Genomic DNA, 26,734 nt, shown 5'->3' with positions numbered 1-26,734 from the left:
TTAGAAAATAAGTTGTGTCTTACGGCTCTGGGATCTTGGACTAGAATATTCGTATTAATAATGTGTACCACTAAAAGAGCATATAAACCTATAATGTAATTAATGCACTAAAGATAAAAAAGTCTGGGGAATTTCTTCTTCATTAATTTGAACCTGTTCATAATTCTAAAGGTTTTTCACCTACTTAATAAACATTAGAAATCAAAAATGTCTATTAAGTTCTATATCTTTTATAATCTCATAAAGAAAGCGTTAATGATTTTATTCGAGCATCTCATTTGAACGGAAATTTCGTTTAATTTTATTAAATTGACTTAATTTAATAGTATGTATACAGAGCTATCACATAGAACATAAAATCTATAAAATCACTAAAATTGTTAAAATACCCTGTCTGAGTATTCCAGTTAAAGTATATGTGACTAAGTAATAATATGTGGCATTTAAAATCCGGTAAAATACAACAAAATTCTACTCATAGCCATATTCAATCTTAAATAAACCTAATAGAAGGGCTATTCATTCAAAGGTGTTCCATATTTATCATCAGAATTTAAAATTGAAAAAGTTGCACGTAATCTCCGATTAAACTATTTGCTCCAATTATTGTGTAGGGGCTTAGGTTTTGTATTAGATTATCACTGTTAAAGATGGATATGTTTATTAACTTATTTTATTTATACATGCTTTATTGGCATAAACAAAAATAATGGAATTAAATCGCGCCCGCGTGGTTAAAGAATAGTTCGATGGGAACAACGTAAATATTAAAATTATGCATTCTTTATCCTCCTTACTATTCCAGCCACAAAATTGAACTGATGATTATTTTTCTTGACAAAAATATAAAAAAATACATGGTTTTAGAATTATAAAAGTTGTCACATATATCGTGTACTAAGATTAATAGGTCGCAAAGTTTTTTTTTACTTTGATAAGATTTCGTAAAAAAAACCGCACGCATATTCCAAAGTATTCACAACACAATGACCGCTTAAGTCAGCGTGAAGCAAGAAATGTACACCAAGTTTAAGAAAAAATCCAATCAATATTTTTTACATCGTTGTGTAATTTAAGAGTTTTTTTACATACTTAATTAGCGTTTGAAAATCTAAGTGCACAAAGAGACATTCTGATAAACAAACAAATAGAAAAAGATATATTATCCATTGTTCCTCATTTATTCTTTATTCTTCAGTAAGCTACCCTACCTTACTGAAATCAAGTGCTTAGATCTTGTTGTAAAAGAATTAAATAAGCAGGCACAATTCCCATTAACCAACGCTACAAACAAACCTAGGTAATGATTAAACAAAACATCCTACTTCCTACTAATATTATAAATGCGAAAGTTTGTAAGGATGTGTGTGCGTTTGTTGCTCTTTCACGCAAAAACTACTGAACCGATTGCAATGAAATTTGGTACGTAGATAGCTGAACAACTGGAATAACATACAGGCTACTTTTTATCGCGATATTCCTACGGGATACGGACTTACGCGGGTGTAACCGCGGGGCGCAGCTAGTAGTATATGTTTTTATGTCATATCAGGCAACTGAGCTGGTGGTTCGCCTGACGGTGATAGTGATTAACCTAACTATTAAAACATTACGACAGGAAATAGCATTATAATAGCCAATATCGTAGCAGAAACTGTACCTCTATAGATTCTGAGATAATCATTATAAATCATTTTCATCCCTAGCGAGGATTATAAAAATCATATCTTTATAATCCTCCCAGGGATTTTGAGAATTAAAAATTCAATAGATATAGATATAGATTTTACCTAAGTACATAAAAAAATTGAAAGGTGTTTATTTGCTCGTCTTTTTATTCTTTAACGGGATTGCTATGATGAATAACTAATAACCACAAATATTTTGTTTAAAAAATGTGTCATTTAATAGTTTCAGAGATATGCGAGGTCAAATATAGCGAGAATATTTATTTTGCAAACTCAAGACTTTGCAGGCACAGAATTTGATCAATGACATTTTCATTGTCGTGTACCTATATAAAAGGTGGACTATAATCTGTTATTGAGTAAATTAAATTTTCACCATAAACTTGAGATAAATTGAAAGTAAATCTTGTACTTATTATTCTGTGGTTACACATTCAAAGATGGAATTCAAGGAAGAAATCATAAAAAATTACATATTAAACCTTATATTAAAATTCTTAAGTGTTACTTTAGTTGAGGGGCTCGGGAAGGTTGATTGCGAGGTCGGGGAAGATTGGGTTGCCGACATTGACGGGTTCTGGGGCAATCACAACTGGTTCGGGAGCGTCCACAACCATTACTGGGTCGGGTTTGATTTCATCGAGGTCGGCGCCGGGAGCGGGGACCAGGGCGGGTTGCTCAACTACCACTGAGTCAGATGAACCAGAGTTCACGTTAACGACAACCTGGACGAGGGGACCCTTGAAGGGGAACGCGGGTGGAGCGGGGTCAACAAAAGCGGGTCCGACTGAGATTTCTTCAACTGGGTCAATAATGGCAGGTCCAACAGAGATTTCTTCAACGGGGTCAATGATAGCGGGTCCAACTGAGATTTCCTCAACGGGCTTTACAACCACGGGAGCAACTTGAATTTCATCTACAGGGTCGATGATAGCGGGTCCGACAGAGATTTCTTCAACGGGTTCAACAACTGCTGGTCCTACTTGGATAGGGAAGGCAGCACCGAGGAGGTCTTGGAGCATCTGTTCGAGGGCAGCTGCGGTGGCAGGGTGGGTGCTGGGACTGTTGATGGCTGCGACGATTTCATCAAGTTCAGCCTGGTTGATTCTCTTGTGGGGAAGGATGGCTGCAGACGCTACCGCGACTAAAGCGAGTACCATTAAGAATTTCATGTTTCCTTTCTAGAAAAAAAAAAATAAGTAATTAATATCTGACTGTCTAGGGTCTTAAGAAATGGTTAATAGTTGTTTAATAGTTTAAATTACTTGTCTACTCACTTTTGCTTTTGTGATTCCAATACTGTTTTAGAATTTGTTTATAGAATTTATAGGAAAATATTATCGATATAGGATATCAATAAAATTTGATGATTATTGTGTTGATTTATGAATTGGATTAATGTTATCGATGTTTTCGGCGTGTTTAACATAAATAATATCCACAAACAATAAATTATGATAAAATGATAATACGAATATTACAAAGGATTTAGAAAATTTACACCAGTCATTTAGGATAGATAATACCTAAATCAACTTTCATCAATCAAAAAAAGTATAGAAACAATGGATTGAGCATGATTAACTTGGAGACGATCATTTGAATTAATTAAAGAAGATAAGTACTGATATATTTGAATGAATGATATATTATTTGTATGATTATAAATATGCAAAAAAATTATAAGTAGGACAATTTCCTAAGGCTTCTGTAAAAAAAATCTACTTCATCTTTTTCGGATCGAATTGTTAATGCACCAATAAGTAGGTAACTAATTGTTTAAAGGGAAGATCACGTTCAAAATCAAAATAAAAATTGAAAACAGCAATTTAATCCCGCTACACCTCGGATTACTATCTTCTACATAGTTATTAACTACACTGTCAAAATTCCAATTTTGTCAACCAAACTATTTCATTTCATTTCATTCACCAATATATCAAATTTCTTGAATGAAACATAAAATGAGAGAACTTTTGTCACCTTTTTTCAGAGTTCTTAAAATTTCCAAAAGCTTATTGCTTTATTGCCTCGTTTTAGGCGCCTAGATTTTATCGCAACATATCAATAGCTTTTTATAACGTTGTTGATGTCCTATCAATAATAATCTATTCACGTTACGTTATCGATAATATGTTCCTTATTAGTTTATGATGTAATATCATAATTTATTTATAACTCTATTTATTGACGATATTTATTTTACAATACTCGTTGTTCAAAAAGAAAAAATTAAATTAAAAAAGTAACTATAAAAAATCTTCAAAACACGTTACTCTTTTTTTGACGAATAAAAACGTATGTTGTCAATTTGACAGATTAAATTTTTTAAGAGATTTCAACCTAATTAATAATATAGAAACGTATGGTGCAACATTATACCTAATTAGTTAATAAAAACATTAGCTAGATACAAATTAAATTAAATAATTTATACAATTCAAACGAGGCACTCCTATATTAAACTAATCAAGAGTTTAGTGACGGAGAAGTAATTAAATTATTTTACTTCTTTGGTAAAATAATATATATGTATATAATATTCAAGGTTTTTATTTAGGATTTGTTTCATATTTGCGTAGCTCACATGAAGATAATCTCCCAGTACTCCAGAGATAAACGTGCCTAATTATTAAATAATATTGTTGCATAAAATCTAGGTATTTAAAGCACACACGTGGTATTATTTGACTGCTTATCAGTATAAAATATAAATAACTCCATATATGTACGAGTCTAATGTGTATGTAGGTGGTGCTTTCCTAGATCGCATACGTATTATACCCGAGTGAAGTCAATTTCGAGCCCAAGCTTACAACTAACACAACTACATAAACATAAGTCTACAAAGGAACCTTAAATTTCTTCTAGCAAGTCTTTTGCCTTTCTAATACTGATATTTTAATAATATCTAACGCTGAAACGCGCGAAAATTACGCGTTTGATAAGATAATAATTTATTTCGTATCAATAAATGATAAATATTTCACAGCTACTTTTATTGTAACGTCACGGTATTACCTATGTATATTTTATCGCACACACTTCTGTTTATGATTAGTATTTATTAGTGACTGCCGCCAATGTAATCAATAATTATTGGACATTTATCTGTTTACAATTCAAGATAAAATTGTCTATAATCTACGAATAATGCGAATTCACCGCACGAATTGATTTTCCATATATCGGAAAAATTTTAAGTACATATATCATGATATTACGAGATATATATTTAAAGAAAGTAGGTATATTTAGTAAAATTAAATATAAACTTTTAAGAGATAAAACTTTTATGGGTGAAAACAATATTTCCCTACTAAATAATTTCACTCTCATCTATTATTAGCTTAAAAAACAACTTAATCCCTGAATTTAGAATATAAGATTCGTCAATGTTGGGCGCGTTGCGTTAAATGATTAAATTTGAAAGCGAGATTATACATGCACCTAGGTATACCACAGGAGCAACCTCCTTATAAGTGAGATGTTAAACCATTAAACTTTAAGAATTAAACAAAAGAAAAAATACATATCAAATAAAACAGTAAAAAGTTTGGAAAATCCAAAAGTGCACGCCTCATAGCGGTTTTTAATTTTTACAAGACAAAAAATTAAAAAAAAAAAAAAGACGATATTTTCGCGCCATTGTCCACCCAGAAATGGAAAAATAAGGTACTACACGCAAGTATTGTAAACGAGCCTTTTTCATAACGTAACAGAAAGAAAATAGTTGATGAGATAGAAATATACATTCGATAAGTTTTGTCAATTAAAATTAAATTACATTGAATTGGACCGTGATCTTCGAAAGGAAATAAATTTAGATGATACCGAAGCGTTTAAAAAAAAATCGATTAGTTAAGTTTTTCGCTAGTTATCGTGACCACGCCGGTTTACATACATACAAACGGACAGGCTTAGAATAATTTTTTTAAACATTTTTTTAGTTATTTACAAAGCAAAATAAGATTTCAAAATGTCATGAGTGTTGAAACTAGTGTTTTTTCTTGACAATTATGTATAAATATTATTCTACAAGTGCGATAGAAAATATTTACAGATACTTTTAGTTCAAAAAATCCCTTGATTTTCGTTAAGCGAGAGTAGAGCACTACCTCAACGCTCCGCTTATGAGGCGTGCAATACACAACCTACGTTAATTGATAATGCGTATCGATACAAGCATGTGGGAGTCGAGCATGCTTCGGCAGGGATTAGGCCAGCTCGCACCGGGGAAGTTCCACACCCCCACAGAAAACCGGCGTGAAATAGCTTGCTATTGTGTTTCGTATGGTGGCCGCACCCCCCGGCCTTTTTCCTTCTCCTCGCCCTTTCAAGTCCATTCCTTCTTTCCAGTCATCAATCCTCTCCTTATCTCTTATCCCTTTAAAGCGGCGCATTCTCAGATGTCTGAGCCTCCGCGAATGTTCATGAGCAGTGGTGATCGTTTACCATCAGGCGAACCACCAGCGCAGTTGCCGCTATGACATAAAAAAGCAATAACTTTTAGGTACCCTGTATAGGGACGAGAGCGACAATTATAGCAATTTCCGCTTCGTAATGCTTGGCTAAGAAGAACAAATGGAGACAACAACAAAAACTCTTTGATATCTATAACTACTAATATTATAATAATTTCGTCAGACATTTTAAAAAGCCAATCTCTAATACACTAATTGTAAACTATCCATCCATCAATTTAACAAACCACCAATTTTAAACCTTATATTTATTGATATTGAATCTAAAATCATACCAATAAATAATAAAATAGATTCTATGGAATTCTACCAATATCTTGACTTTAAAATGATTAGTTTTATTTACTGCATATAGTATTAATATTCTGAGATAACATTGCAATAACCAAGATAAAAAATCGTATAAAATTGGAAGATTTTGAAAAAGGAGTATTGTTATTGAACTGCTACAGGAAAGGTATGTACACCATTAAACAACATAAATATATATTATTAAATACTCCTATATACTTAGATTTAAAACTGTAAGATTTTATTCAACAGATAATATTTTCAATTGCAGATAACATGAAATTCCTACTGATCGCTGCTCTCGTCGCCGTGGCCACGGCCACCCCAACCAGACGCTTCCTCACTCCTGAATCAGCAGGACCCGTCCAGGTTGTTGGAATTGACGACAACAGCCCCATCAGCGTCGGCCCCGCTATCATCGAAGGACTCCCCATCTCTGTTGGCCCCGCTGTTGTCGACCAATACGAACCCATCTCTGTTGGACCCGCTATTGTTGATGGATACGAACCCATCTCAGTTGGACCCGCTGTCGTTGACGAATATGAACCCATCTCCGTCGGACCCGCTGTCGTCGATGAGTACGAACCCATCTCTGTTGGACCAGCTCTGATCGAGGGACCCATCCCCGACCCCGCTGCTGTCTCTGGCTCCCCCCTCGTCCAAGTCATCGTGAACATCAACACCAAGAAACCCAACCCCGGCCCCGGCGCTGGAGGCTACGAGCCCATCCAGACTGAGCCTGTCATCATTGACCCCATGCCTGAACACGAATACGAACCAATCCAGACCGAGCCCGCTATCATTGATCCCATGCCTGAACACGAATACGAACCAATCCAGACTGAGCCCGCCATCATTGACAGCGACCCCGCTGTCAACCTTCCCGACACCCTCAACTAAATCCCAACGAGTGTAATGAGCAGATGATTGTAATGGATTGAAGTATAAGACCTGTCTTCTATGGAATTTTCATAATAAATTTTTCTGATTTTATTTGTCTGTATTTCATTGAAAAAACAAAGCTCATTTTACATAGAATTTATTGGTAAAGCAATTTACACGTCTATGATAATAAGAGTAGCTCATAAGTACTTATTTAAATTATCGAACAAAGTTATTTTTGGTTGCTATCATATTTTGATTTAATCTATATATATAAAAGAAAGTGGTGTTAGTTACACCATTTAAAACTCAATAACGGATGAACCGATTTGGCTGAAAATTGGTGGAGAGGTAGTTTAAAACTAGAAGACGGACATAGAATAATTTTAATCCCGGAAATCCCACGGGAACGGGATCCATGCGGCGAAAAGTAACTTTCTTGCGGCTACGCGGGCAATGCCGCGGGCGAAACGCTAGTATTTTAATAAAATTAAAAACATTTTGAACGTTATATCAATTTCAGAGATTTCATGTATATAATTCAAATAATAATAAAAAAAAAATCATCAGCATCATCATCATCAGCCCATATATGATCCCACTGCCGGGACACAGGCCTCCTATGAGGGAAAAAAAAAAACAATAAATGACTGTAAATATTGCATTACTCCATGTCAAGTCTCATGGACGAAATAAAATATTATTTGAAGCCTACATTCAACTTATTTAATATTTTCAATAGACCTTTACAATTACACTTTAATAACTTTCACAACATCGCAGTTACATTCTGTTTTCATGGATAAAAAAATACCTACACAAAGGTTTACTTCCTCATTCGTTCAATATACTGATATCCTATCTAATACGTCAAGATGGTTATCATCGCTAGCTTAAAATAGGAAGGGTTAAGTAAGTTGAAAGAGCAAGGACATTTTTTTTTTCAATTACATATACATGACACAGATGCGGATTTATGATTTTTTTTCAGATTAGATTCCATTACTTTATAAACGTTTAAGGTTTTGACGTCTTCGCAAATAAATCTGCTGCCAAGTCTTGACTTTCTACTCACACACTTATTTTAAATAGGTATAGACTTAGCGGAAAACCCCATTGACACAAACACCCTAATACAAATTTGATTTAAATAAAATCAAGAAATTAAAACAAAACAAAGCGTTCTCTGCTAACTACAAAAAATTATCATTAAATTGTGTTTTTATGATACCATTTTTCCTATTGAGCATATCTCAATAATATAATGAGATGGATTAACGAAATACTAAGAATGAACAAAATTAATAAAGATATAGCTAAATAGCGACTTGTATCTACATCTTGAAATTTATAAGGAATAGAAAACCGTTCGTTCAATTTGTAAGATGAATATATTGTCGATCAAAAATTTTGCATATTATTATTACTATTAGCCTCGGTCCCTGTCAAACCTCGGTTCCTGGGTAAAGCGTAAATGAGTATTTCATATTAGAACTTCCATGGTAATGTTGTTGCTCGTGATGAGGATTTTCTGGTAAGAGTACAAATTTAGAAGATATGGAACACCTGATATGGAACTCCAAGAGCTCAGTTACACTATAACATGTATAGGAATGACGTCAGCAAACATCGTTCTGTCTGGTGGGCATTTTCTATTGACTTATAAAAACCAAAGATTTGGAACTCCCGATGTGGAACTCCAAGAGCCCAGCTGCACTATACATGCATAGGAATGACGTTTTATCAAATATTATGTATCGTCTGATGGGCATTTTCTTTTACATACAAGCCCGCGGCTTCGCAAGGGTCAAACTCGGAATAGTTAAATAGATGTTATTATACATATAAACATTCTTCTTGAATCACTATATCTATTAAAAAAACCCATTCGTTGTGTAGTTTTAAAGATCTAAGAATATATAAATACAGACGCGGAAAGCAACTCTGCTTTATACCTACAATGTAATGAAAATCTGTATTGATTTTGATCTGAAAGCTCATTAATTTGACTGTATGATTATAAAATAACATAAACTGGGAGTACCTCACGCAGTGAACTGCGTGAAAAGTTGTAACAGTTTATGACTGATTTTCGATGATGATGATGATCACTGAAATTTTGACTGCACTGGCCAAAAATTCCATTTATTTCACTTAATTGCCTTCCGATTTATCTTTGTGACACAGTAGCCAACCCAGTAACGCAAAGCGTCTTATATCTCCCTCCAGTTTTTTACCATAACAATAAAAAAAATCACGGGGGCAGACGCCTAATGCCATTGATGTTGACCTGACAGCCGACTGTTATTATCATGGTATACTTAATGTTGCATCAGCAGAAGAAATGTTAATGAGAATCAGCAACGCTGACGTTGATATATTGACGCTCCTGAAGGAAGACCCCAAATGTAGTTTATAAACAAAATATTTTCAAAATAATTTTCACATGCAGTAAGTTAAGTAATTCAGTAAGTCGGATTTTCGAGGAAAGTACTATAAATGTATATGTAAATTAACATGAATTGCTCCAGTTGTTCACGGCCAAAGTTCACCCGAAGTCGTGGGCACCAGCTAATATAGTCGTATAGTATAGTTAGGTTATATATCTAATCATGTGTTAAATTAAAGTTTCATTGTAAGAAAAAATGTATAATTTTAAACAATATATCAACATTTCCATCACAAGTACAATCAATTTGCTGATTAAATTTAAAAGCAGATCAGATGTTTGTTAGATATTTAGTTAGCGTTGTCAGGGATAGGTACAGCAGGAACAGGGAGGACGGGTTGGGGGATCTGTACAGGCACAAGTTCCGGGTGGTCTACCACAATCACAGGGTCAGGCTGGATGGGAGCCGGGTCAAAGTCAATCAGAGCTGGGCCGGTTGAAATATCTTCAACTGGTTTTGGCGGAGTGTTGACATTGACAATGACCTGAACGAGAGGGGATCCAGAAACAGCAGCAGGGTCAGGGATGGGTCCCTCGATCAGAGCTGGTCCAACAGAGATGGGTTCGTATTCATCGATGACCGCGGGTCCAACGGAGATAGGTTCGTATTCATCGATGATCGCGGGTCCAACGGAGATAGGTTCGTACTCATCGACAATCGCGGGTCCGACCTCAACAGGAACAGGTTTGATCGAGTCAAGGATCGCATCAAGTTGGTCCTGAAGTAGAGCAGCGGTGGCGGAATCCGTGTGCGGGCTGTTGATGGCGTGTATGATGGCTAGCAAGTGCGAGTCATCGACACGTACGGGGCCAGCGACGGCCACGGCAACTAGGGCAGCGAATACAATAAAGAACTTCATAATTTCCTGTCAACAAAAATAAGATACTACAAACATACCGCTCTCAAATATTATAAGGTAAGTTTTTAGATGATAGAGAGGTTTATAGTAATCTAGGTATGGTTTATAGATTTAAAAAGTTGTTTATGTATCATTATTATAGCTGGATAAAACTTATTACATACAAGTATGGGTATGTGTAAAAAAATATCTACTTACAGTTCAGATCCAAATGATGTAGGAACAGAGATGACCAACGGTTATATACGTTGTTTTGATTATCAATTTTTTCTCGAAAACAGACGTGATAATAATATAAGTATATTGTTAAAGGATCAAGATAAAAGCAATATAATTTTACTGCATTGATACATTATTTGCAAATAAACCATTATGCAGGTTATATTTACGTCGGAAGTTTCAAGAAGTCATCTACAATTAAAATTCATAGCCTTAATTGATTAATACAGGATCATTTAAATAATCTGTTACACCTATTAAGTATTTTAGTTTTGAGTCGAGTTTCTTCTTTTAATGTATTACGTGCTCATTTGAATTTTTCGTTTTATGCGCCTTGATATTATTTTCATTGTTTAAGTTGTGCGACAGTGCGAGTTGTGTGATACAAGTCAATATAAAGGAATATAGGTACATGTCATGACCACAGTTAACATAATACCATACTAGACAAAGATATATATAACTTGAGAATTTTATAACGATAATAACCCTTGAAAAAAAATGCGTTTATCTTTTTGCTTGTTCCTATTCTGGTCCCATTTGAAAAGAAGAGTTGGAAAATCCACAAGCGTACGTGTCTTAATCACAGTTTCACATTTAATTAAGTTTGATTCATTTCTGATTTTAAACGAAATAGGAATTAAACCGTGTTCTTCAAATGGATTTGGTCTAAGATGATACTGGAGCACATTAAAATAGTCTTGATAAGTTTTTCATGAGTTTTGACCTGACTACGCTAGTTTACATACAGACACACGGACATTTTGATAATCTATTGTTGAATGGGAATGATAGATTCTTTCGTAAGGTTATGACTTGTGAGAAAGGATCTACTATACGTATCTGTTTACAACTTTACAACTTTACAAGTTTACAACTCTGCAACGAAAGCCATTATATTATGTGTAGGTAAAATTTTTCGACATGAAGTTCACAACTTCCTTTTCAAAAAACCGGTTAGTAATGCATTGTTGTATAAAATATAGCGGTAACAAACAACAACCATAAATATATGAGAGATTATGGTTTAGTACTGATAAATTACATCCACCTCAATAATAGTTATTGTAAATCAATAAATGAAATAATACTTTTATCGATTTTTGTCGTGACGGTATTTTTATGCGCACAATGTTTGTTGTATATAAAACTACACCATGACGCAGTACGATTATATGTCGCATCCATTTATTTTAGACAGATAACAGACGTTAAAATCGTTTGCAATACTAATGCGAAAATGAGCTGGTGGTTCGCGTGATGGTAAACGATCACCACCGCCCATGAACATTCTCAGAGGTAGTGCCTCTGCGCACACGCTGCCCCCTTGAGAGGAGTAAGAAGGAATGGTCTGGGACGTGTGAGGAAAAGGAAACGGGCCTCCGGCTCCCCCATTCACCGTACGAAACTCAGAGGCATTCCACTATTTTACGCCGGTTTTCTATGGGAGTATGGTACTTTCCCTGTGCGTGCTGGCTCAATTCGTGCCGAAGCGTGCTCGACTCCCAAATTTATATTGTAATAAATTTCATCTAAAATATTGTAAACCTTATGGAATAAAGCCGCCATTAGTATTTGACGAATTTATTTAACGAAAACGAAAATTAAAATAAAACAAAATAAAGTAATAACCTGAATCTGAATACCTCACTATGAACCGAAAATAATTAATTATTATTCTAATAGAAACGTGAACTAAAAGTAATCTCAATAAATCAAAATAGATTTTCTTGGTGATTTCTTTAAGCGAAAGGTCTTAGTTCAAGTTATTTTCATAGGTAAACATAGAAATACAATGCAGGCAAAAGATAACAAGATTAAAGAAACACAAAGGGACAATGTCAGTACTATCTTCTGTCATCTTTATACATTTCTTTACTGTTCTATCTTGGCATCGTTCTTTACTTAGACGTAACGTCTTTCTAGAAATAGATGTATGTATAAAGACAGTCTCGAAGAATTTTCCTTAAAACTTATAGATGATAATACTTAATAGCTTACTACTGTTAACCCATCCACGCTAAATTATTTTTTGAATAAGCCAGCCTAATTTGCTCCTTATAACATCTAGGTACTTTATAAGTATAATACATAATACTTTATAAGTATAAAACCTAATAATACATACTTAGACTTTTAACAGGAATCGATACAGTTCCATCCAAGATAAGCAAAAACCACCAAATAAAAAGACAAAAAATCTTACAATTACAGCTTTCAAATTTACTCGTTTGTGCGTGTAAGAAGTAAAACAGTGAAATAATATGAATAACTAAATAATATGTTAAGATCATAGTGATAACATTTTCATCATAAATTCCTATTATTTAACTTAGTCACGTAACTATATATTCACGCAAAATATTTAGAATTACAATCTTGTAGAATCACGAAAATAGGTATGTTTTTAACACGCTTTTAAACTTATCAAGTTATTCATCATCCCATTGCTCAATACACGAAAAATATGGCACAAAGCGCCCCACGCTTTTTTCACAACAATACTAGTATTTTTCATTCATTATTATTTTCAGTTTATATTAAAAATTATTCACAACAATATTAGTATTTTTCGTTCATTATTGTTTTCAGCTTATATTAAAAATTATTTTATAGTTTTTAGTTTGATGTGCTTGAAAAGCGTGTTTTTTAGTTTTTTTAAACTATATTTTATTTAACTGTACGAAGTCTTTGTATTTAACTTCATTAATTTGTACAAAAGTTTCAAAAACGTAAGTAGGTAAGACTATTTGAATATGAGGCTGGTCAAATTCCAGTATTTCAATAATAATTATTTATTTATTCGAGTAACCAAGACTCATTTTGTTTAAAATGGATATAGTTACTTTTGAGGATGTGTGGGATACCACCATTACCCACTACTAATACCCTATAGGTAGATAAGTACCCGGTCATTCCCAACTACTTGTTTTTTTTTCTTGGCTCTTGGCCACAAGTGACTATTAATAAATTGTCTTTCTGGCGCATAAAATATGAACAATTCTAGCCCATAAATTTGTTCAAAATTTTACCTAGTGTTTCTTTTTATATTTGAGATTTGGGTAAATAACCCATTTTGATTACGCATTAAATTATCGAAGACTTGATTTGTTTGAGCACGTCTGTTTACTATTTAATTGCTTTTATAAATCTACGCTTTAGATACCTATAATATACATATTCACATTAACCATTTAAACGACTTTATCGATTAAATTGTATGATCTTTGCCCTTAATAATAATATTATATACTATTGTGTTTTCCTTGCCTCATAAGTGAATGATGTCTAAGTTTAATAGAAAAGTATGCAAATATAAGCGTGTATAACCTAAACATGATAACCCACTTACAGGTCACCCAAGTAGAGCTAATAACAGCTATTTCCTGCATAACAAGCGACTCGCTTTGACTTCGCTCAAGTTCCACCATACGCTATTCGGTTAAATCTCAAAGGAGACGAAGCTATTCTATTAAAACTCCCAGTCATTTGCAACAAACGTCACATTAAATATTTCCTTAATTCTTCCTCGTAATAGCTTCATCAAAATCTCATCAGTAGGTAACTACTTTTAGGTTTATCGCGATCAAAGACGCGCCGTGGATTTTTAATAATAGTGATTGAGATATGCTCTGCGTATTTGTAAATCGCTTACTCGTCTTATTGGGTAGTAACTATAGTCTGTACTACACATCCACTGGGATAATATTTGAAGCATTACAGGTCGGGTATTCTATTTTAATTCCTGACCAATCTGATAAGCAAGATGTTGGTAGGTACTTCTGTTACTTATCAACCTAACTTTTAAGATAAAAGTTTGTAATCATTTATCAGCAAATCTTCTATTGCAAAAAATATTTAAATCATATTCAGAAGACGCTCGCTAATAGATGAGAAATTTTACAAATACCAAATAACTGTAGTATATTTTAATAACGATTTCAAATTTCAAATTTTAGTATAGACACAGATAGTATTACCTGTGTGTATTAAAGTATTGCATGTGTCGCTGCATAGAGTAGCAACGTACATAGCATAAATATCTAGTTAATATCGACCATAAATAATAACTGCTTTTCGTTGTACTGGACTAATACACACGTAAGCCAAAACAAAATGTATAGCAAATAATTACAGCGTTACAATTTTTTAATAAAAATAAATTAGCTGTTAAGTTTAAAATAATAAAAATTAAACCTTCACACGTTTATTGCATAATGTATTACGTCATTTAATTCTCGCGGCATATTTTTCCATTTGCACGATGCACTTATACAAGCTGGAATGTTATCTATAAAATAAATTTTCTTTTGATCTAAAATTATAATTAATAATAGATAGTTATAATATAACACGCTATAATCATATAATCAACTAAATTCTCTCACCCGTTCTTGTATAGACTATACGTTAAGAATAGGATAAACTCACTAAATTATGGTATTGTTTCCGATCCTTGATAAGTGTACGAATTTTGAATTAAAAATCCGGTTATAGTTGATCAAAAATGAGTTTAAAGGTGTCGCTTACATATAAACCCACAGAAAAGTTAATAAAAGCGTGTTAAGAATACTGCCTATACGGAATAAGCAATAATGGAATCAGCTCTCCGAAAGATAGATACGTTTACGAAAACGTAATGAAGTTTATTGAAACTCGAGTTCTCCGGCCTCCCCACACATACATAAAGTAATATGATGATCACATTCCTACTTTGTTATATGCATGGATATATGATATTATAATGTGACCGTGATGTTGTGATATCTATCCGGTAGAAGCGTTACCCAATTCCTGATAAAACATTCTTGATTCCTTTTTTTAACTTCTGTTTAGGGTTCATACACAAAGAACCCTATTACTAAGACCTCGGTGTCCGTCTGTTTGTCGGTCTGTCCGTGCGTCTAACACCAGACTGTATCTCATGAATCGTGATAGTTAAGACATAAAATTTTCAAAGATGACGTAGCCAGATGCATTTATTGTGCCGCTATAACAGTTGGTACGGTACATTTAATTGACCATTTTTTTTTTGCAATTCCTTTTAACTTACTTTTAACGTATGTACTGAACCCATAGTGCGCACTTGATGATTTCTATACATTAGAAACTAAGATCAATTATAAACCTTTTAATTGGTCTGAGGTTACAAATTCAATTATACAAAGTAACTAATCTTAAGCGATCTGTAGCAAAAACAAGAATTAAAAATCCTTTATCTAGATTTCTAAAAATTCTACATTTTAAATGTAAGTTATTTCCATAAGCGATTATAACTCATATCTTTTAGAAAAATAACACACAAAACTAGATATTACATTTTTTACTAATTTAATTAATCAATACCGATTAGATACAGTTATCTGCCAACCCGCACTTGGCCAGCGTGGTGGATTATGGCCTGAACCCTCATATCATAAGAGGCCTGTGTCCCAGCAGTGGGAACATATATGGGCTGATGATGATGAGATACAGTGATATTTAATTTAAAACTGTCTGATTCCTGAAATCAGGCTTATAAAAAAAAAATTGAGATTTATGTTGTTTCATATCAAAGCAACATTTTCGGGCTAAGCAATGGCGTCAAAATGAAGTGATTTTGACGCCCGTAAAACAACCTGCACAAATTAAGACTGAATGAAAAGCATTGGCGTTGTAATTATTTTTTATTTAATAGCATTAAATGCAATGTTTGACATATTTCAAAATAGACAATTCAATTTTGGGTCGAACCCGCATCCCTCGCCTAACCGTGGCGATTATTTTCCATGATTTATATTATTTTTTAATTATTTTGAATAAATTTTATGAATTATTCTCTGCCACCAAACTTAATACAAATAAAATTCCGTCTGATCTTTACAAATTATATATTTCACTTCATGTCTAAACAAAAACATAATTCGTCCCAAAAAGTTACTTTTTCCTTTTTTGTACAGGTGCAACAGAACTGAAATACATTGATATTTTTTACACTCAAGAGTAGTAATAAATAGCCAAAGCAATTATAATATTTTATATTAAATATAATATTTTATATTAATTTCAAATACACCAAATATAATAATAAGAACCCTCCATTTAAACCCGTGTATATATTTTATACATTCACCAACATTTGATAATGCTGCTGTGTATTTATTTACATAAATTATAGACAAACAATTCAAAGTCACATTGCAATCATTCCCCATTATTTAAATATCTACCATTTATGACTAACTAATAAGCCATTGTTTCACATAAATAAATAAAAACTTTAAACAGTTAATGTCTATGATCAGGACATAATTAAACTATAAAACTAAAACAATAAATACTCATTATCAATGCCCCAAGTGAACAAGTCAAAGCTTTCTATCATAAGTGCGTCTTCTCTGTTCATCAATTTGCAATAGGTAATATGTTCCAGGGAATAAAGTATCAATGGGTCCGGACGGCTTGTAGGGAGCTGTGTGATAGTTTTCTGTTCTTATTTGCATAATATCTGAAAACTTTTCTGGTTCCACACTTATCCTCTTATCTAATAATGACAAGCTTTCATGAAGGGAATTTATTAATTTTTCTAATTTGGACCCTGCACTCATGTCCTTACAGATGTTGATTGAATACATTGTAGAAGCCAATCCGGAACCATAAGAAAATAATGCAAACTTCTTTCCAATCAACTGTTCTGGTGATTTACTTACTAAATATGATGCAAGACCTCCATACAGGGATGGGGTGTACATATTGCCAACATTCCGAGCAATATGTAATGAGGGCTGCGTTTTTGTTTCAAATAAATCCTTACTGTAGGTCATAAAAGCTTTTTCTACATCTCTATCAAAGTAGGTATTTTCTCTTTTGTGATCGTTGAACTGTGACAATCCTGGGAACTGTTTTTCCCTCTCTTCTAAAGGAGTGTTTAGAAAATCATTTAAACTGACTCTTGCAAGGGATTTCTGGACCAATTTACAGTATGGAGTGTGAAATAGCATACCATCCAAGCTTAGCAGACCTTTAAAATCAGGATCTACAGTTCGCATTTTTTTACAGAACAAGTTGTAGCAATTATCCAATGCACTTAGATAACACTGAATAGATAATTTACCATCAACGTATGGAAATTCTGATGCTAGATCTGGCTTGTAGAAATCATAAGCGTGGCACATATAAGAAGCACGAACACCGCAGTCAAGGACCAAAGGTGCATCTGGTCCAATGAGCATTGCCACTGCTCCAGCACCTCCTGTAGGCCTTGCTGGGCCTTTCCCATATACAGCTATATCTCCAGCAATAACTATGGCTTTTCTTCCATCCCATGATGAAGACTCGACCCAATTAATAGCATTGAATAAAGCTGCTGTGCCACCATAGCAAGCATTAGTAGTGTCAATACCTTCTATATCCGTGGCTCCTTCTTTGGCAAACAATGTCATGAGGAAAGTTTTTACACTTTTACTTTTATCAATAATAGTCTCAGTACCAACCTCAAGCCGGCCAATATCATGGAGGTTGATATTATTTTTTTCAATGAGTCTATGAAGTACAGTCAGACAAATCGAGTTGATGTCTTCCCTGTCAGAGCAAAAGCTCATTTTACTTTGTCCAAGTCCAATTGTATATTTTCCAGCTGCCACTTCATCGAATTTTTCTAATTCCACTTGATCTACATATTGCGAGGGGAAATATATTTCCATAGCATGAATGCCCACATTTTCTACTTTAGCTCTAGCCATCGTATTAAGGTGAATAAAACACTGATGAATACTTAACACAGAATATTCTCAGAGTTAACTGTTTTGTACGTCGCGGACTACTAACGCTGAACACGTCTCGAATCAGACTCGCTATGCTCGCTTTACTCGCTTAGTACCGACGTCAGGCACAACGTAACCGGCACGCGATGATCATACCATTGACCTACTGCGGAACCACTAACCTAACTTTCTTTTACTCTTACACGAGTGACCGATAATAATAATTACGTGGCGCGAACCGTTTATATGAAAGACGTAATTTTCGTAAATATTGGTAAATGTTTTATTTATAAAGGAATACTTTATTATAGTTTGTGATTGTAATGAACTTTTTGACATGAATTCCTAACCGGTGCTGTCACACCACATACATCAGTGATCAGTCATCACAGTGACGTATGACATCGAATGTTAAGCGTTCCGTTATAAACAGGTTTCATAACATGACCTTCCTTCCTTTTAAAATTTTGTGTTCTTACTGTTATACCATGAATATGTTAAAATAGATTTGCTTTTCACAACTTGAAAAAGTACTTAAATATTATTTTATGACTTAAATGTATATAGAGCCGGCTTTGCACGGAGCCCTCAACAAAATTCGTTTTGTAGTATTAAATATACCATACTGTACATACACCATGCTGTATAAGGACAGACGACGGGAAGCGATTTTATTTGTACTAATGCAGTGATTAGATAAATCTATATCTATACCTATTAAATACTTAATTATTGTGTCACAGTGTTTATAATACCTTCAAATCAGCTTGATCGATTATTTCGATTCTATTCAGTGGGCCTAAAAAAATGTTTTTAATTATTTTCCAATCTCTAGGTAATGCGGGTTATGTATTAATTATATATATATATATTGTATCGGCTATATACTTACTTGTGAATAATGAGCTACTGTAAGTTTTACTCGTTAATATTTTCAGTAAGTTATAATAGTCTTTTAATTTTACATTATAGCACAATAAAATAGGTCAAATGAATCTGCTGAATTATTTGACATGTCCTATGATCGTGACCACGAATTTCTGTAACGTAAGTATGATAAACTTTCACTCCACTAACGGTCACCTTTCGTAGGTCGGCTCGGTGGCCACCTAGCCTAGCGCTCAACCAGTTTTTATTGTTTACATAATTTACATTTATCGTCGCGGACGCATATATACTGAGTTCAAATGAATGAAATCAGATTGGTATCGAAGGCATCTCACTGTATCAAAGAAGACAAAATTTCTTATTTACACTGAAAGTTATATGTTTATGTTATAATGTGATGAATTACTATTTCTGGAAAATAAGTTTATCACACTATTATTGAAACCTCTCTGTTTACGCTTCCGAGTTCTGATGGCATTTCAGTTCATGACCTGGTTATAATGTAAATCGTATTGTGTACGTATATTTAGTGATATTCTATAAGTATTAAGACCTTACATAAAACCTAAAGAAATCGTAAGTTGGGATTAGAGTACATTACCTATTTGAAAATTATAATTATTCATTATTCAATATAAATTTAAAATATAATGTACCTACCGAACTATGCCTTTAACGTTTCAACAAATAAAAGCGTTCCGGCCCGGGTTTGCCCATGGCACATAATATCTTGCCCCATATCTCTCAGGGGTAACGTATCTACATCCGTGAATGAGTTTTTGAAATCGGTCCAGTGGTTCCTGAGATTCTAATATATTTCATTCTAATATACAAACAAATAGCATGAATGTTTTCGACAATTTTTGTTTGTAATAAATTTTGAAATGGGTCGATTAGTTTTTTTTTATTTACAAAGTAAAAGAAACCAGTGAAACAAAAAAGACCAAAAAAAAATTAAAACATTCCTCTTTATAATATTTGTAATAATTGCTTAGGGATGTCTTTTTTATATATTCAGTCATAAATATAGAAAAATTTGAGAAAAAAAGCCGCAATTTTTTTATTCAAAAACAATTTTGCCAATTTGACTTTGTATAACTTAAATTAAAATATCAATTTTCGCACCCTTTGTCTTTTTCTCTTCTCTCCTATGAGTCGTGCCAACAAACTTAATACATATTTTGAAATTATTACATCGATGTAGTTATTAAACAACCTATCTTCGGACTTTAGTACTTTGTCAGCCGTAAAGATAACGAAATGGATTGCCGATTGACAGATTTAAGTGTGGTTTCGCAAATGTTATATTCTGTGGACTTTGGTTTTCAGTCCCAGTTAGACAACATCAATATTTCTCATACCTACAAAACACGTTTATCTATGCTTAGCGCTGTTTGGAATTATCTATGACCTATATGGCATATCTAGTTCCAGGGAAATATTTTTACTGTCACGATTTACACGAAGTCATGACTAAAGAATAATGGTCTACAAAATCGTATTTACTATACATTGTATATATGCATACCTTAAATTGATATCTATATGTATAACATATAATAATTTATGCACTGAACAATAAATAGATACCTACATTAAAGTTTTTATGATTACAAATATATTTTGTAGAGAGTAGAATGCCTTTTTTTACTAAATACAATATCTAATGTCAGCTCAGAATCGTGTAATGCAAAACTCTCATACGTCTTTTTGGCTATGCTTTATAATTTATATATTTATTCAATTATGTGAGTAAAGGTAGGGCGGGAGACGAAATTCGAAAAAAAATGCTCCAAAATATATATAAACTTATCTTAATAATTTGTTTAATTATCATGATTATGTTATAAGATATTTGTACTTAAAAATTATATAGGTACTTAATTTTTATTCTAAGAAATAGATGACTTCTGCGGACCGCTTTATTTCATTGTTCTGTCCCGGTACAAACTTATAGAACTTCACACCTGTAATTTAACAATAATTTATAATATTTGTAAATTATTTCACATTTTGTTTGCTTTATTAAAAGACATAACTAATCTTCATAACTTAAATAAATATAAATCGGAAATGTTCTTTTTCAAATTTGTTATTTTTTATAATACGTGTACGTGTATAAATTGGTGCGTACTAACCTGATGGGTTCACACGAGTTTCGAATCGTTCGTCATCGCTCCTAATGTTTCTAATATTCTCTTGATCAAATAACTCCTGTAAAATATGATATTGGTAAGGTAAGACAAATTCATACTAAGAATGCAGCAGGTATCTAAGGAATTTTGTTATAAACTCCCACATAAAAATTTAAAAAAAAATCCTGCACAAATTAAAGTAACTATATTATAATGATATCGCTTATGTAATGTAACAGTTGCGTTATTGTAATATAAATTATCTAACACACAATAACCCTGTACCTGAACGATATAGTTTTGTTTAGGAATTTTCATGTCCTCGAATGTCACTCTTAAAGTATAAGGTGCGCCGTCGTCTCGTCTGCTCACAAATGCAACGGCAAAACCTGCTGAGAGCTCTCGGGTCCATATCTAAAATTATTTAGCTTAATATATTTTTTGAATGTAATAGTAAAAACTAATGTTCCACACCACATCTCACACAAATATCTATTACGAGCCTTTACTTCGTGCATCTTCCTAATATTAATAATCACTTTTCTTTTGAGAACTGACGAGGAAGGATTGAAAAGTTATTAATTTTTTTTAATTTCGAATATGTGTTTCACAGTAATATTTACTTTTTAAGACATTTCAGCAAGTCAATATCCACCTAAATATAAAAAATTAAAGTTTTGTCATACAAACCGTCGAGTTCGACCCTTTAATTGAGAACTGATTCTTATTGCATACGTAAGTTTTCCTTGTCACTAAAATCGATAGAAAAGAACAGCTCTTCGAATGGCTTAAACAACTTACCTCACATTTAGACTTATTCCACACCCTCATGCCTTGCTTACCCAACTCATCTTGATCTACTTCGATCACCTTAGAGTTGAGTAAAATCTGTTTAAATTCATCTCGTATAGTGTCAAGGTCCACACTCATCATTAACGGTGCTGCTAATACGGACCAAACCGCCATTTGAACCCGCGCTTGGTCTACCGATAGACCAAAGTTCCCGATTAGCAACTGAAACAGTCAATATAAAGTTTTATGCATTTCTAAGGAATAACGTATAATATTTATTCTATTCTATTCTAATTAACATATAGTACGATTAAATGTATCCCTGAATGGCAGTTATAATTCTATAACCGTGGATAAAGTGGAAGATAAGTAGTAAGTACGCACCATATCAGGGTCGTTCCAATGTCCCGGACCAGCATAACTGGCCAGCTCCGGTCGTGCTGCAAACCAATCCATTATGCTGGTTAGAGACGACCACGAATCTTGGATGTCATCTGCATTCCGCCAGAGATTGCAATGCTCCTGAATGGACTCGTAATCTGGCTAAAAATAATACTTAATACATATAATTTGGTCTATATAATAAAAATGGTTGGGGTCAGTTCTGTACATTGAAGATATTTAGATTTTTTTGTGGGACGTTTTATTGTCGATACTGAAGTATAAAACGCAATTAAAAAAAAATTGTCTGTCTCTATCTCGAATGAGAATCACGCAAAAACTACAGAACGGATTTTGATGAAACTCGATATGGTTATTGAAACTACTCCGAAGAAGGACCTTATTTACATTTCATCCCGGAAATCGATACAGTCTCTGAGGGGGGGAGGGGTGAAAGTCAATTTAAGTAATTATTGACAAACGCGAACGAAAGTCGCGGAAATAGCTAGTTTAAAATAAATGTAAATAATTACCACTTAGTATATGACTAGATCAATACCTAGACATCAACATAATAAAGGAATTTGGTACCTAATCACTGTACATAGTAATAAACTAAAAGTACTTAGAACACAAATAATATGTCTATTATAATACTTAAACGGACATATTATTCATTGTTGTGTTCTTACGCGACGTAACCTGCGTTAAAACAACTACTAAGTAATTCCTTTCAAAATATAATAGCAATATATCATAGCGTCGTCTTTACCTTGTCTTGGTAGGCAGGCCAACTGCACGAATACACCATGGGGCGACCACTTTCATTCATCATTTTACCAAATTCCGGGTATCCTAAAAGCAATGTTATTTAAGGCTTATGTAGGTATAATAATTATTTTTTCATTTAAAAGTTTTTTGGTGATTGTAATACTAAGCAATGTAATGATTAAAACGTGTAATACCCAAAGATACGTTGCGGATAGCAAAAGATAATTTATTGCTAATATTTAGTAGATATAGATACAGAAGTATATTACAATAATGAGATCGACAGTTTCAATAATGTCATGCTGCTTCAAAATACAAAGGAAGATTAAAAAGAATGAGAAGGTATGGGTATACACTAAAGAAACATTCATGTAAATTATTTTTTTATTTAACATAACCACAGATAATATAATACTATCGGTACATATAACTCAATGAAATTTCTCTTGTTTGGCACTTTTTGCCTTCCTTACGTGTTTCCGTTGTTATACTTACCAGAATCCATTTTTGACACTTCAACATTGCAGCCATCCAATTTGATATAATCGACGCCCCAGCTCACAAAAGAATCAATGTCAGTTTTTTCATGTCCAAGAACACCTGGGTATCCCGCACATGTTTTATTCCCGTAGTCTTGGTATAAAAAGAATTTTAAGCCCTTGTTATGTAACTGAAATTTATGATATAGAATTTTATGTATTTTAACCGACTTCAAAAAGGAGTAGGTTCTCACTTCCACTGTATGTTTTTTTTTGTGTTTTATACCTCATTACTTTTTACTAGATGAACCGATTGATTAATGATTCTTTTTTTATTTGATGGCTGGTGCCTCCCGTGTGGAACCAGTTAAATTTGGTCGAGTTCTGTCAATTTTAAGGCGGTTACGTTTTTTGTAAAAAACAAATAGATTTTAACAAAAACCTTAACTTAAGTTCGTCTGTATTCTTTGTGGTTGTTACCACACGACTTCCAACTGGGTGAACCGATTTTGATGATTTTTTTTTTATTTAAAACCTTCCGTGATGGTTCATATAAATTGTTTTGTTTGGATTTCCATTCATCAATTAATAGTATTGTTTCAGAATAGCTACATTTGTACAGTATATAATAAGTAGGTACTTTTGAACAATGCACATAGAATAAATGTTTTAAACACAGAGTAACATTCTTTTAAAAATTAATGTATAACATCTCTATTTTTCTGGAATCCTTATTCCAATAGAAAAAGACCGGAGCAAAAAGTTATCACGACGTCGAACTCATCAAAAATTAACCACACTGTAAGATTTTCTACAATACAATCTTACGTAATCTCCGATATGCTTCATTCCGTTCGGGAAGCGAGTCCCGTTAGCAACCAGCCGCCCCTCCTGGTCACGATCATGCTCCATCCAGCAATCATCTATCCCGACATAATTGTACCCTGCGGCTAAATAACCATCGCTGATCATTTTATCCGCAGTCCGTTTTATAAGAGTTTCGCTGTAAACAATATTTTTGTGTTGCTCGTCATTGTAGTTTAATAGTAATCGTTTTGTTAATCTAGTTTATTGAATGTTACGTGCAATTTGTAAGCACGTTATTAATCGCCAGTTATCTTTTGATTATTTTAGCATAGTTTTTTAACTAACTCCGTATCTATACTAATATTATAAAGCTGAAAAATTTGTTTAAACGCACTAATCTCAGGAACTTCTGGTCCGATTTGAAAAAATCTTAAAGTGTTAGATAGCCCATTTATTGAGGAAGGCTTTAGGCTATATATGTACCACGGGCGAAGCCGGGGTGGACCACTAGAGTTACACAAAATTCGTTGTATGAAAATTATATTTTTTGCGCCTAATACTAAAGTAGTGGCAAGAGCTATTTAAGAATTTTACTTACGCTCCCTTTTCAACAATGCAATTAACGTAGAAAAGTTTAGACGATTTGGTTCAGAAACATCCTTATTACAAATGCTATTCATGTATATTATTATGCATTTTGGTTTGATCCCAATAGTCTTTCCAGAAAAATACCATCATGTAACAAGATGATTTAATTTAAATCACAAAGATAAAGAAAGCGTAAACTTAGTGTCTAAAACTTCTATCTTGTGCAGTAATAATATCAGGTTGCGTATTTAAAAGGCTAATATGCTAAAATATCTAGAAACAAGTACAAGGTTTAAATATCTAACTCATATTTACCTTATACATTCATCGGGATACTTCTTGCAGTCGGTAATGCATCTAAATCGCTGCCAGGTCAACCAACCCATAGGCGGAGTTAGAGCCAGGCCATTATCCAAGGCCAGTACTGATCCCACCATCACGTAGAATACCACAACATACTTCATCTGTATTGTTAATATTTACCAACAATATAAATTAAAATAACACTTTGAACACTAAGTTAACACTTAAAAATAGTTAAAGTAAATTATTACATTCGAAACCGAAAATATTGATCCGAATTAACAACCTTTGTTATTAAAATATCTTATACGCGTCATAAACGGTCATCACATCAATATACTACTGTCTGAAAATTGCTCCCGGATCGCAGTCGTTGACATCGACAAGGGTTATTAATAAAAATATTGATAAGAACGTTAAATCGTTAATAGTTTGAATGCTAGATTAACCAATAGTAATGAGCATACAAATAAACTATATATAAATTAAGCAGAAATAAGTGTAGTTCGTGAATCCGCGAATCATTAGTCACTTTTGTAACTACCCACTTTTATGTTAGTATTAACAAAATTACCTATTATTTTTTTTATTGATTTGTTGGTAGGAAATATTTGTCTCTTACAGCCCTGACCGCAGTCAGTAAAGCCACAAATTACTTTATAGTTACTGCCACTGCAGCGTACGTCCGTTGCAATATTAAATTACAAACACAATATAAAGTTGACATTATTTACTATAAAATTTAATGATATTAAGTACTTACCTTATTAACGACTTGATAATATGACTGAACAAAACGCAATATATGTATGTTTCAAATTCTACAATATATGCATTTAGGGAAGGTGATAACATGGGAATGTTTTTAGAAACGCAGCATGTCTATTACCATTATCTATCTAGCTGGTATCTAGAGAATTTTAGTAGCATCGTGACGTGCATAATAATAACATGAACTGCCAATGTAGGTTTATT

At 33.2% G+C, this 26,734-nt stretch overlaps 5 protein-coding genes across 6 annotated transcripts; 1 reads left to right on the top strand and 4 right to left on the bottom strand.

The window, feature by feature from the left end:
- Window positions 1-2,197: 2,197 nt before the first annotated feature.
- Window positions 2,198-2,860, bottom strand: LOC119831905 (magnetosome-associated protein MamJ-like). Its single transcript, XM_038355474.1, has one exon. It carries the CDS (start codon window positions 2,858-2,860, stop codon window positions 2,198-2,200), a length of 663 nt encoding a protein of 220 aa, XP_038211402.1.
- Window positions 2,861-6,739: 3,879 nt separating this feature from the next.
- On the top strand, window positions 6,740-7,363 carry LOC119831904. The gene has a single exon (XM_038355473.1). The coding sequence runs from the start codon at window positions 6,740-6,742 to the stop codon at window positions 7,361-7,363; it is 624 nt and encodes a 207-aa protein (XP_038211401.1).
- Window positions 7,364-10,083: 2,720 nt separating this feature from the next.
- On the bottom strand, window positions 10,084-10,654 carry LOC119831979. The gene has a single exon (XM_038355556.1). The coding sequence runs from the start codon at window positions 10,652-10,654 to the stop codon at window positions 10,085-10,087; it is 570 nt and encodes a 189-aa protein (XP_038211484.1). The 3' UTR covers window position 10,084.
- Window positions 10,655-16,839: 6,185 nt separating this feature from the next.
- On the bottom strand, window positions 16,840-18,987 carry LOC119831709 (hydroxymethylglutaryl-CoA synthase 1). Its single transcript, XM_038355183.1, has one exon. It carries the CDS (start codon window positions 18,592-18,594, stop codon window positions 17,221-17,223), a length of 1,374 nt encoding a protein of 457 aa, XP_038211111.1. The 5' UTR covers window positions 18,595-18,987; the 3' UTR covers window positions 16,840-17,220.
- A 2,328-nt stretch (window positions 18,988-21,315) lies between these two features.
- LOC119831775 (alpha-N-acetylgalactosaminidase-like) lies at window positions 21,316-26,665 on the bottom strand. Of its 2 annotated transcripts, none has more exons than XM_038355274.1 (10): window positions 26,523-26,665; window positions 25,772-25,920; window positions 24,890-25,064; window positions 24,078-24,252; window positions 23,584-23,666; window positions 22,815-22,973; window positions 22,440-22,652; window positions 21,924-22,052; window positions 21,642-21,717; window positions 21,316-21,470 (listed from the first exon to the last, which is right to left on the bottom strand). In XM_038355274.1, the coding sequence occupies exons 2-10, from the start codon at window positions 25,918-25,920 to the stop codon at window positions 21,391-21,393; spliced, it is 1,239 nt and encodes a 412-aa protein (XP_038211202.1). In that variant the 5' UTR covers window positions 26,523-26,665; the 3' UTR covers window positions 21,316-21,390. The 2 variants fall into 2 exon arrangements, with proteins under 2 accessions (XP_038211202.1, XP_038211203.1); XM_038355275.1 differs by having other exon boundaries at window positions 25,772-25,925; window positions 26,523-26,625.
- Window positions 26,666-26,734: the final 69 nt, after the last annotated feature.

This window comes from Zerene cesonia, chromosome 14 (genome assembly GCF_012273895.1).
Source record: "Zerene cesonia ecotype Mississippi chromosome 14, Zerene_cesonia_1.1, whole genome shotgun sequence".
Classification (NCBI taxonomy): domain Eukaryota; kingdom Metazoa; phylum Arthropoda; class Insecta; order Lepidoptera; family Pieridae; genus Zerene; species Zerene cesonia.
The sequence above is the reverse complement of the archived record's forward strand: the minus strand, read 5'-3'. Positions and strand labels throughout refer to the sequence as shown.